Source organism: Vitis vinifera, chromosome 7, assembly GCF_030704535.1.
Source record: "Vitis vinifera cultivar Pinot Noir 40024 chromosome 7, ASM3070453v1".
Classification (NCBI taxonomy): domain Eukaryota; kingdom Viridiplantae; phylum Streptophyta; class Magnoliopsida; order Vitales; family Vitaceae; genus Vitis; species Vitis vinifera.
Window position 1 is genome coordinate 23537432 of NC_081811.1, and position 13295 is coordinate 23550726.

A 13295-nucleotide genomic window follows, 5' to 3' on the forward strand; every position below is an offset into this window, starting at 1 on the left:
TGAAAATTTGGATGGTCGAAACTTAGGAATGAAGGTAATGAAATTCTTGTTTCTCTCTCTAAACATTTGACCGTTAAAAGGAAAAGGACTATGATTATTTTATAGATAGCTTTGAATATTTACGTAAGAAGCCAGCTTGAAGAGCATCAGGTTCTAGATACTTCTAAGTTTTTACAATTAATATATGGAAGTATGGTAAGAATTTCTTCCTACTTCTTCAATTATCGTCCTATTTTCCTATTCTACTATATAAAATGGAATGATTCCAATAAGACTACTTTGTTTCGCTTTCCAACCACCATCCATTTCTTTTTCCACTAATGTACAACTATTTTTTTACTTTTAAAGATATGTTTGGTCCAAAAAGTATTAAAATTATTATTGGTTTAAAAAAATATTAAGGAAAGATTAAAAAAATACTGAGTGAAATAACTTTCTCATTTGATTATCCTATAAAAAAAATACTAAAAAAAATAAAATATAATTAAAATTAGTAGAAACTTTTGAATTTTCAAATTATTTAATTTTTATATCAAAAAGTCAAAATAAGTTAAATAAGTTTAAAATAATATATAAAAATAATTTATTTATTTTAAATACATTTTTTATTTTTCTTCACTTTTTTCTTTCTTCTACTTTTTTTCTTGTTATTATCTTTTCCTTTCGATTTCTTTCAAATTTTTTAAGAACCAAACATAGTTTAGGGAAATAAAAAATGCTAAGAAAAATGTCGGGAAGAAGTGATTTGCATGAAATCAATTGTAAGAGAATATGAAGAAAAGAGTAAAAAAAAAAGTTGGGATTGAATGATTTATAAAAGCAAGGTAAGAAAAGCACTTTGTGAAAAGGTTTGTGGCCCCATTGACTCAAAATGTGAAAACATACAAAGGTTGGATGCATTTTGAGTTTGGCATTAGACTCCATCGCCTTATCATGTCTTGCTACTTTCAAAACCGAGTTGTCCACATGCCAACCTTGAATGAAATGGACACCACCCCTCAATGCATTATGGTTTGTTCAATTTGGATTTTTTGGATTAAAAGGAATATTTTAGTGTTGGGTTTGAGATATATCTTTTAAAATTATTATTTATAGCGAATTTGGCGGAGTTTTTAAAAACGGTTTTTTTTTCTTTATAATAATAATAATAATAATAATATTTATATTTTATAACACTGTTTTGATATTATTTTATATTTTTAATATTTAAAAGCAAAGTGAAATAGAAAATAATTAAAACTTATTTTCACCTATTTATTTAAATAATAGAAAAACACATACATACTATTATTTCTCTTCTACATAAAGTCCTTATTATTTTTTTTTGTTAGATAAATTAACTCCAAATTAAACGAGATTTAATACTTTGAATTTGTTAACAAGTCTATTATTTTTTATAAAATTTGATTTCATATTATTATAAATTAAATTTATAATTGTTTCAAATAATAAAAGTTAGATATTTATTTTTAAAAGTAATATAAATTCTTTCATTTGTTTTTTGTTTTAAAAAACTAATTTTAAAAAAATCTTGTGTTTTTAAAAACTATTTTTTTTGATATATTTTAAAAATTATTGACCTAAGAGAATTTTATTATCTCAAAATTTAAAGTTTTTAAAAATAATTTCAAAAAATATAAGATAAATTCATATTTTTTAAAAGAGTATTCTACTTTTATATAAATAAAAGTTTATAATTTTTTAAAAAAGTATTCAAAGGAAGATTTTTTATTTTTGTTTCATCATGAATTAGGATGATGAGAGTCAAAGGACATGGCAGAGGCTGTCTCAGGATTCCTACGCGTCAAAAATGGCAGCTACACTTTGGTCATCACTTGTTCCTTTTTTAGTTTTAATTTGGGTTTGGATTTGAATTCTGCATTACGTTCCGTCAGCTTTTAATGGTGGGGGGTTATTTTTCTACATGCTTGAATTTAGATCCCAATATGCTGGCTTGAATTTTCCTCTGCTGCTTCATCAACCTTTGAAATTTGTTAGTCAAAATTGGCATTTAATTCTGAAAACAACAGGAAGACAATATCCCGGCCAAATTTTCCATTGCTAATCATATTTTTGAATCCAGAGCTCCCCAAATTTGACCTCAGCAAATGTTGTCACTAACCTCATCGGACCAGATTTGAGTGAAATTTGGCATCATGTCAAGAACTTCAAACTCAAATTTCTTCTTGCTTGGGAGTTCGTCAGATGAACAATTTTGGCTACATATATTTGTGGGTCATGGGCCAAGAAAATTTTGGCTGATGTGACTGCTGTGATGCCGACAAATACTAATAAACAATGCTTTTCTGGTGTTTTATAAAGTCATGGCTTATAATAGTTTATTTAATGTCACATAATTCACCCCCGATTTATAGTATTAATCAAATGCCAATGAGGGAGTAGTGAGTTAGATGCCATGTGGGTCTGCCAACATGACCAATTTGATCAGAATTTTTTTAAGTGGTGATGGGATGGGATGTAAAAGAGGGGGCCTAGCGAAGTGGTGGGTGAAGTTGACTTTTGAAGTGCCGGGAGTCAAGGTGGAGGAAAGGTTTTAGGAGGAGAAGAGGGCAGGCGCTTGTATCATCATAAACTTCATCTGACTCCAAAGCAAGTCCCCTGCTTTCAGTATCCTCATGTCAAATTCCGGTCGTTTTTTCGGACAAGCTCCGAAATTTCCTTTCGTTGGAGATATTACCCGGCAGGAGGGCACCGACACACGTGTTCCGCTCCTCAACCTCGCCACTGTTCAGATTAGGGTGGATTCTCTGGAGCGCTTCTTGTCTGACTCGATCAGCCGAAGCGTTGTGATTGGTCCTGACCAGATGGAGATGGTTTCCACCGAGATTGTCTCCGCAATCCACCAGATCATCGTCAACGGAGCTGCTCTTCTCTCCTGTTCTCAGCCCGAATACTCTAGTTTTCCGGCTGCCGGGGCTGCAGTTCTCCCCGAAGGTTATGCTGTGATGGGGAACGGTTCGAATCCGAAAAATCTGAAGACTCCGCATCTGACGACGACGGCGGCGGCTGTGAAATCGGGTGGTCCTGATGCGATGGATCTGAAGATGGAGAGGGTGGAAGATGATGTGAAAGAGGAGATCGACGGCGGTGATGACGATGGAGATTGCGAGGTTATCGAACTGGACGCCGTTGAATTGCTAGCTGAGCACATTCACTTTTGCGATATCTGCGGAAAAGGGTTTAAGCGAGACGCAAATCTCCGAATGCACATGCGCGCACATGGAAACCAGTTCAAGACTCCCGAAGCCCTAGCGAAGCCTGATAAGTGTATGGAAACGCAGCGACGCGTGCGGTTCTCGTGCCCCTACCAGGGCTGCAACCGAAACAAAGGTCACAAGAAGTTTCGGGCGTTGAAATCGGTGATATGCGTGAAGAATCACTTCAAGCGGAGTCACTGCCCCAAGATGTACTCCTGTAATCGCTGCAACAAGAAGAGCTTTTCGGTTCTGGCAGACTTGAGGAGCCACTTGAAGCACTGTGGAGAGTCCAAGTGGAGGTGTTCCTGTGGGACAAGTTTTTCACGAAAGGATAAACTGTTTGGGCACATGGCCCTGTTCGAGGGCCACATGCCCGCAGTCGAAAATGGGGATGAGAAATCGGTGCTGTCAGCAGCAGCAGTAGCAGCTGCCACCATGGAAGAAGATGAGCATGAGGACGAAGATGGGATTGGAAAGGAAGAAGAGAATGGGATGTTTGAGGGATTGTTTCAAGGATTTGGTTCAATTGGGGAATACTGTTTGCAGGATGTGTTGAGGTCTCCTCCTCGACTATATGATATTTCCGACTTTTTGGATTAGCCGGGTATTATATGGGGTATCCGTATGTATACATAGATGTGTATTCTTTGTAACAATAAAATTATGACCCTGCTTTCATCACTCTTGTTGTAGCTGCTCTTTCATTTGCAATAAAGTTTTTGGATTAAATATACACTGTTAGGTTGATCTTGTTCTGGATTTGCATTGAGATTGTTTTGTTGGACATGGTGGACTATGGTTCCAAAAGACGATATTCCTTTTGGAAGTAGTGATGTTGAGTTCCCTTTGTTGGCCATGAATTGGAATGGGTACAGGGACTACAGGTGATGAATGAGATTCGATCAATCTTCATTCCAGAAAGACTTGAGAGGATTTGTTCAAGGGTTCCTTTTTCAGGCAGGATAATTTGAAAACTTGGGGGTTATCATGATGAGGTTGCAGGGAAGGTAAATCAGGGGAGTATGAACTATGAATGGATAAGAAAGGCATAAGGGTGAAATCCTATAGCTGACACTACTCAGGGGCCTGCTTTTTAGTAGAAATAACGTTGAGGTGGGAAGTAGAGTTGGATCATATTCACTCTTTTTCCCCATCTACTATGAAATGCAAAACGTTAATTCCCAGGGCTCATGGGTCTCTAGAAAGTGCAAAAAGCAAAAATGATACCTTATCAGAATCGATCTCCAGTAAAAAGATGTCCAGACTTCTAGTATATCCAAAAAAAAGGCCAAAAATCTGCATAGTTTGCATCTCCTTCAACCCAAATCCATGGTCATGTTTAGAAGCAACTTTTACCAAAGGAAGTGACTTCAAAATGAAACTTTGACAGTGTGTTTCCGGATCATGTTTCTCATTTCAAGTAATTTGTAACTTTGGAGCGTGTTCATTGCGAGAAAACGCTCTGCTGAAGCTAAGATTTCCACTTCCAGTGTTTTCTGTTGAAAAGCAATTACATCTACATTAGTCCCTAAGAAGCATTCTGATGAGAATTAGAAGTTACCCTTTCTTTCAAATGCACTTGAGCAAGTCTATGATCCAGTTAAAACCTTACATTCTGGCTTATTCTGTAACTTTTCTGTACTCTGCTTCTCTGCATCCTTGTGACTTTAGTCAATTTGCTTCTTGGCTTCATTATCACCCACGAATGATCCTTATCTTCATCATGGAGACTGGTGAACTGGCAAATGTGATTGTGATACCTCTCCAATCACATTCCTAGCTGGGCATAAATCAAAGCATGACTCTAATGCAAGTGCGTGGATGCAGCAGATGGAAAGCAACTTGATGGTAAGGACCAGTGCTACAATGAAAGCACTTTGGTTAGAGAAAGTAAAAAATTGTGGGGCATAAGTAATAAAAATCTTTCTTCACATGATTTCTTATAAGACAAATACAGGGAATATTCCCCCTAGGCTGTTGTATCTATCTCATCCATAACTGCTGCAAGGCCAAAACGGGCCAAAGTATATTTGTAATGTCCCCATCTGTATGGCATCTAAATAACTGATATATGCAAAGACAAAACTTCATCCTTGCCTCAATCCCTTTCATTCCTCCCCCATTTTTATTTTTCCAGCATGGCTGTTAACATTTATGCAAGCTCTGATTAATGTATTAGGGCTGGTCATATGTACCAAAATCAATGTATCATTGGAGGAGAGTTGGGGGATCATAAAGACCTAGACTTCCCTTACATTAAATGGTTGTGTTGACCAAGAAGATCGGGGATGGTGATTTCAGCCTCTTATAGAGTTTAATATTGTACAAATATCATATAGGCATTGACACGGCATTACAATTGAAATAGAAAAGGATTGCCCGGGAGCTCAACAGGCTGAACCAGAACTTGTGCACCAATGGCATAGCCAAGTGGGAACCTCCAAGTGTGAATGCTTGAATGGCGTTTGCCTAATCATCATGATGAAACCCGTGTTTCCTGAGATGGCTGAGCAGCTTGGACTGCCTTGGCCAGTTGGGTCACTGAATGTGGTATTTTACGTCCCTTTCTTCTTCTTCTAAGCTGAATTCTACTCTGGATTGCATGAGAAAACTGTCGATCTCAGATACATGTCAGATTTATTCATCTCAGCTAGTACTCCAATGTAACTTGATTCTGATTGAACGTAAATTATGAGAAACCTTTCTTCTTCTTCTAAGCTGAATTCTACTCTGGATTGTATGAGAAAACTGTCGATCTCAGATACATGTCAGATTTATTCATTTCAGCTAGTACTCCAATGTAACTTGAATCTGATTGAACGTAAATTATGAGAAACCATGAATAGATTTTAACAACCTAAGCCTTATACAACATTGCCAGCAAGCATAATGATCCAACTAGCGTTTTCTTAACATTATTTCTGGGGGAGATGACGTGGTCAACATAACAATCTTTTGAAATTATTTGTTTGAGGAGAAGATTAGAAGGTCAATGGAACAGTCACGGGACTGTACGAATACCCAACTCCTCTCATTTGCAGCACAACAGCATTGGTAATGGCTGACATCAAATTAAATATGGAATATCATTTGGTAATAGCTGACCTCAGATCAGGCACAATCACATGATAAATGCTATTTTAAACACGCTTATATATACATATATTTTGGACCTGTGGACAAACATGTTTGAAACTTTCGAGTTACTCCCAACCATCTGAGTTGTTCATGATACTCCAATTTTTGTACTAATAAATCTGCGCATATATCATCATGTCGGTTTCATTGGAAGCTTTGGCAATGGCCGGGGCGAATTACCTTGAAAGTGGCATGGACATTGAAGAATGGGAGCAGCAGGACCTGGGACCGCCACCACCCCATTTACTCGCCGAGGAAGAAGAAAGAGAAGAAGAAGAAAAAATCTACCAGAAGAAGAACAATGAAGATGATGGTCGCATCGGAGATGATTTGGTCACCATATTATACCATGTGAAAGAATCTCTGATACGAATGATCACGAATGAGAGGACCGCAAGACGAGTGTGGTCAATAGGAAGAACGTATATGAGAGCCATCATAAGGGTATTGGTGATGATAAGGATTGATATTATAAACAGATGTAAAGCCTCATCACCACCCTACTAATTACAACTTGAGAGCTTGAGTGTTCTCTCTCCTCTCCTCAATGCCCAAAATTTTGTTGTAAATGTTTTGTGTCTTATTTCTCTTTATTAGCCTCCCCTCCCTATTGAGGATGAGAGATACGTGCAGTTTTTTACATGGCTCAACTTCAGTACATCCTGATTTTTTCTTTTTTCTTTTTTTCTTTTTCTTTTTCTGCACAGAATACAATCAACTTATGGAAGTTTAGATCATTATTAAGCTTAGGGCATGCTTTCATTTATTTTTAAATTTTGTTCTGAATCTCTATAAAGTTGTATGTAATATACTTGTGAATTTCATTCTTTTTGTTTAATTACGGTTCAGATATATGCATTTGCCCATTCCGCAATCCAGTACTTACCTCTGTGTAACGAAAGTGGAGTAGCCCTACCTTACAGGAGCAACTGCTCACCAACACACCAATACAAATGATGTTAATCTTAGTGATAACTTAAGATCACAATCCACAAGTATAAGCAAATGAAAATGGTGGATTGTGTGCGCTGTTAAGTTGACAACAATGCCGTGCCTCAGAAAAATGATGGCTTAAGAAGTAAAAGATCTGAAATGCTAGGATTTGATGTACATGGAATTTGTCTAAGATTGTGTTACCTCAGAACAGGAAATATGTCTACGATTATGTTACCTTGGGATTTGGAATTGTAATGGGAAGTATATCCAAGGTTGTGTTGGTGTGTGACTTAAATCACATGAAGAGAACGAGCTCTAATAGAAATTAATTCATGGTTAGTGCCTCTCAAAGATAATAAGTGGTACTAGAGCTAGGTCATAGGTCCCACGAAGTGAATATTGTGTGTCAATTGGCAAAAATACGCTATAATGTTTGGTGGATCCTATCTTAATTGAGCATCTCTGCCCGCCCAATTAAGGAGTAAATTAATTGATTATAAATTTATATCAAACAGAAGGTAAATTCTGCATAAATATCATGATCAGAACTCAGAAGAATGACTTAAGACTTGTGCTTTTAATTATTTCAGTTGTTTTACTGCACATTTCTCTACTAGAACATGCTTAACCATCAAAGATTAAAAACTTAGATTGCTTATAAGCCTTCTCAACAGTTTAGGCAAATATATATCAAAGGACTATTGCATAAGATTCAGTTCTGTGTATTTATCCCATTCAGAGAGCACATAATAGTTGGGGAAGGCAGGCAAAAGTTTAATTACGAAAGGATTGTAGGAAAGTTGATTATTCATCAAGTTAACAAATTGTTGGAGCGACATAGAAAGTCAAGACCGAAAAGGAAATTGTTAATCCCATTGAGATTACTTGTTTTGCGTATAACTCTTAGTTTCATGTAATCAACAATAGTTGGAACTAATATGATACTTCCTTTTTAGATCAAAGGGTGTTTGGTAAAACTTAATATTTATTACTTAATGAGTTAAGTTGACTTTAAGTTAAATTATACTGAAGATATTGATTTAAAACCTATTACTTAATTCTTACTTTAAGTATTAAGTTTGTTTGATAAAATTAACTTAAAATATATTCTAAATCATCAAATTGATATATTCATCCTTATAGATTATAACTAGGGTAAAATAGATTAAATAATAGTGGAGGTTGTGGAGTGACAAAGGAGATCGTGCAGTTAATTAAGGCAAATGAAAATAAAAAGATAAAATAAAAATTTGGACTTAGAAATAAGTTAATTGTTTTTACTTATTACTTAAAGTTGTTTTTTATTTTAAGTCATACCATTAAGTTATTTTATCAAACATACTTAATTTATTTAATGACTTAAATTAAGTTATTAAGTCATTAAGTCATTTTAAGTTATTAAGTTGGTTTACCAAACACCCTTAACATTAAGTTTGGGTGATGAATATTGTTTATTGCAAATTGGATTCAAATAGAACCTTTGATAATGCATCTGAATGTTACTTGACCATTAATTATCTTTCATCATCAATACAAGCAACAATATTTAGTAGGGTGCACGAAACCTAAATCTCAAATTTCTTTTTCAACTGCATTATTGAAATTTCTTAGTCACACAAGGAAATAAAGGGTATTAAGATTGAACCGCCGAATCCACTAGGCTAATGGGTATGATCCATATCTTCAGATGTAATGTATCTTCAGACTCATTCCAAGTCAAGGCCGAGTACAACTCCCTCAAATATAAGTAACTCATATAGTGGTTGAAACTTTTGAGAGATATGGCTTGACCACGGGCATATTGATATAAACTAATTTCTACACACAAAATAAGCGTGTATCTTCTTCCTTTGCCCCACTTGCAGGGTTAGTAAAAGAGGAACAAGAGGAAGGCCACTCGCTTATATCCCACAAACTGACAAGTTTTTCAACAAACAATCTCAAGTGAAAAAACTAAGAAAGCACTGTCTATTGCAATGGCCGGTGTAGATTACACGGAATGTGGGATTGGCCTTTAAGTTTGGGAGAGGCTCCACACGACCGCCTCCTTATCTTCTATTTGAGAAAATCCCAGGCACTGAAGGCAGCAAGAGAGGGCGAAAGCTAAGATGCGAGAATGGGCTAAAGTTCTTGCATGCTGCCATGAAAAGGACTGTATTGCAATTAGGAATGAGAGAAGTACTTTGACTAATTATGTTCTTCAAGTCTTTAACTAAATTTATATTGTGAATATGGTCACTCCCTTTGAGATAAACCTTCAGAGAGTTCATTTACTTGGGCAAATTAAGTAGATTAAAAAATTAATGTTGCTACTATATATTTCATTCATGGCATCAATGCAAACAAACAGAAAACAACTAATGCATTAATTTCATTGGGATTTGGTTTTGGGACTCGTCCAAGTTAGAGAGAAGTTGCCCACATCCCATCCACATGGAGGCTTCATTTGTCCGTTATCATTGTGAACTTCAGTGGATCTAGGCTCGGATCTGAACCGGCTTAAGTCGGCCCAGTCCGCTCCAAGCCACATGTGCATACATTGAGACATGACAATTTTGGTGTAACGACTCATGCGGAGTCTTCCACAAAATATCTGGTCATATGTACCAAAATCAATGTATCATGGGGGGAGATTGAGTTAGGGGATCATATGAAGGCCTAGACTTCCCTTACATTAAGTGGTTGTGTTGATCAAGCAAATCCTTCATGGTGATTGTTGTTGAGTCGTGTGGAATCTAATTATATTATTACGGTTTCCTATTATCTATCACCATGCATCGTTCTAACTTTTTAAGAGAAATTTTAGAAAGGGTTATTATGGTGGCCATTTTATGAGTGTAAAAACATAGGAGATGCCATTAACATAAGGCATGAGATCATCATTATTTTTTAATATAGAAGAAATCTCTGGAGGCAAAATGAATATAGCTCTCACATTGAGAGTGAAGTACTACTATATATCTTGTTTATGCTTGCCTATTTTCTGTTTCTTGTGTATTATTATTCTCGTAAATAAGGATTTACCACTAACAATTGCATCCTCTTATGTAGTTAGATATATATCATACAACTATCAAATAGGCATTGACACAGCATTACAACTGGAATATAAAAGGGATTTCCTGGGATCTGAATAGGCTGAACCAGAAATTGCGCACCAATTGCGTAGTCAAATAGGAGCCTCCAAGTGTTGATGCTTGAATGGCGTTGCCTGATCATCTTGATGGAACCCGTGTTTCCTGAGCCGGCTGAGCAGCTGGACTGACTTGGCCACTTGGGTCACTGAATGTCGTGTTTTACATCCCTTTCTTCTCCTTTTAGGATGAATTCTATTCCAGTTTATATTAGAAAACTGCCACCTCTAGTCTTGGATACGTGTTACATTTATTCATTTCAGCTAGCACTCCAGTGAAACTTGAAAAGCTACAACATCACCAGCAAGCATTTGATCCAATTAGCGCTTTCTTGACCTTATTTCTGGGGGGAGATAACGCAGTCAAATATTTTGAAATTAATTATTTGTTTTGAGGAGAAGATAATTAGGCAGTCAATGGAACAGTCACGGGATTGTACCAATACCCAACTGTAATGGCTGACATCAAATCAGGATCATTTGGTAATGGCTGACCTCAAATCATATATATATATATATATGTATGTATGTTTGTTGGGTATGTGGACAACCTTTTGTTTTAAAATTTGGAGTAACTCCCAACCATCTAAGTTGTTCATGATACTCCAATTTTTGTACTTATAAATCTGCGGATCGTCATGTCAGTTTCGTTGGAAGCTCTGGCAATGGCTGGGGTGAATTACCTTGAAAGTGGCATGGACATTGAAGAATGGGAGCATCAGGACCTGGGACTGCCACCGCCCCATTTACTCACTGAAGAAGAAGAAGAAATCTACCTGAAGAAGAGCAATGAAGATGATGGTAGCATCAGAGATGATTTGATCACCATACTATACCATGTAAAAGAATCTCTGATAAGAAAGATCATGAAGAGAGGACCGCAAGACGAGTGTGGTCAGTAGTAAGAACGTTTATCAGAGCCATTTTATGGTGTTGGTGGTGATAAGGATAGATATTACAAACTGATGTAAGGCCTCATCACCACCCCACTGATTACAACTTGGGAGCTGGAGTGTTCTCTCTCCTCTTGTCAATGCCTAAAATGTCGTTTTAAATGTTTTGCGTCTTATGTCTCTTTATTAGCCTCCCTCTCTATTGCGGGATGGGAGGTGCAGTTTTGTACATGGCTCAAGTACTACAGTACAGCCTTTGTTTTTTTTTTTTCCCTTCTTGCTGAGAAAATCATCGAGTTCTGGAAGTTTTGATCAGAATCTCTACAAAGTTGCGTGTAATATACTTGTGAATTTCTCCTTTTTGCTTAATTACTGTATATATAACCTCTATGTAACCAAAGAGGAGTAGCCTTACCTTAAATGAGCAACTGCCCACCAACACAACAATACAAATGATGTTAATCTCAGTCATAATTTAAGATGACAACTCCAACGAATAAGAAAATGAAAAAGGTTGATTAATGTGTGCAACATTAAGTTGGCAACAATGCCGCTCCTAGGAAAAATGATGGTTTAAGAAGTAAGGCTTGAGATTTGGTGTAATGGGAATTTGGGGTTAGTCACAGAAATGGCTAAGAGTGTTAGCTTCCCAAGTTGTGAGTAGCGGAGTTGGTAATAACTGATGGGGTTTGAATCTGTTTGTAATATCCATTCTTATGATCTTATGGCTCTCATAATCGTCATTCCTATTGACCATACTCTTCTCGACGTCCTCTTATTATAGTTCTTCTCAGACATCCTTTTACCTGGCATAATATTGCAACCAAATCATATCCATTGTGCCCATCATATTCGTTGTTGTTTCTCTGATCAATGACCTTCTTCTTCAGTGAGTAAATGGGGTGGTGGCAGCTCCTAGTCCTCACACCATGCCACTTTCTAGGTAAGTCACTCCTGCCATTGACGTCAGAGCTTCCAAGGAAACTAATTAACATGACACTTGCAGATTACAAGCACAAAAGGCAACTTAGATTATTTGAGAATTAGAGTCTCACTTCAAATTTTCAAACAAGAAGATTGTCTGTACTCCATATGTATGTATATGATCTTTGCTAGGAAAAATAAAATCTTCGATCTAAAGAATTATGGATCAGCATGATAATCAAATGGAAGAAAGAGAAAGTGGTGCAAAACATAAAAGTAACATTTATCATGTGATTATTGACTGCAATCTTGTTGTGAACAAATAATACTAAGATGGTCATGGAGCCGATCTGATGTCAGCTATTACAGATGCTGCTGTAAGGGTGTAACTAGGAATACTTGGATATGATCTCGTGACTGTTCTATTCATTGTACATGTTTTCTTCTCCTCAACAGATAATGTTAAAAACGATTATTCTATCGACTGTAAGCCTTGTCTTATAATAAGATTATGTCTATTTTCTCTTCCATCAAAGTAAATGAATTGATCACGAGTCAGAACATATGGATGTAAGCTATTACGCATGTTGGCAATATTGTAGCTAAAATTGTTAAAATTAGCTTGGCATAATATGAAAACTTCGATAATCTTGCAATGATAGCATTCGACTACTCCATTTTGCTCAAGTCGAGACCATGAAACATAATGCATCTAAATTCAACAATTTTTAATGTGATCAAGAAAAATATTAGAGTTGAATTCACCTCCATCATCACATTGAAAGATCTTAATTCCTTAAACAATTTGATTTTCCACCATTTTTAATAATTTTTGAAAGCAGTCAATGAAATCAAATTAGTTTCCTTCTTAACGGCTAGAGGCATGTGAATTTGGAATGATCATCTACAAAAATTGCATAAAAACGGAAATACTCATTTGAAGCTAAAAGGGGAGTCCCCAAATAAGATCATATATAATGTAATTTCTCAAGAGGAAATTATGATATATATTTTATTCTTAGAATTAAAGGATAATTTACAACTCGTCTCTTT

General features: G+C 36.1%; 1 protein-coding gene across 1 annotated transcript; it reads left to right on the plus strand.

Annotated features, from left to right (window-relative positions):
* The first annotated feature begins 2294 nt into the window (after nucleotides 1–2294).
* LOC100243798 (protein SENSITIVE TO PROTON RHIZOTOXICITY 1) lies at nucleotides 2295–3951 on the plus strand. The gene has a single exon (XM_002267493.4). It carries the CDS (start codon nucleotides 2637–2639, stop codon nucleotides 3816–3818), a length of 1182 nt encoding a protein of 393 aa, XP_002267529.2. The 5' UTR covers nucleotides 2295–2636; the 3' UTR covers nucleotides 3819–3951.
* Nucleotides 3952–13295: the final 9344 nt, after the last annotated feature.

What these genes read in the sequence shown, in the direction of transcription:
- LOC100243798 (XM_002267493.4), top strand. Translation starts at nt 2,637, where the DNA reads ATGTCAAATTCCGGTCGTTTTTTCGGACAAGCTCCGAAATTTCCTTTC.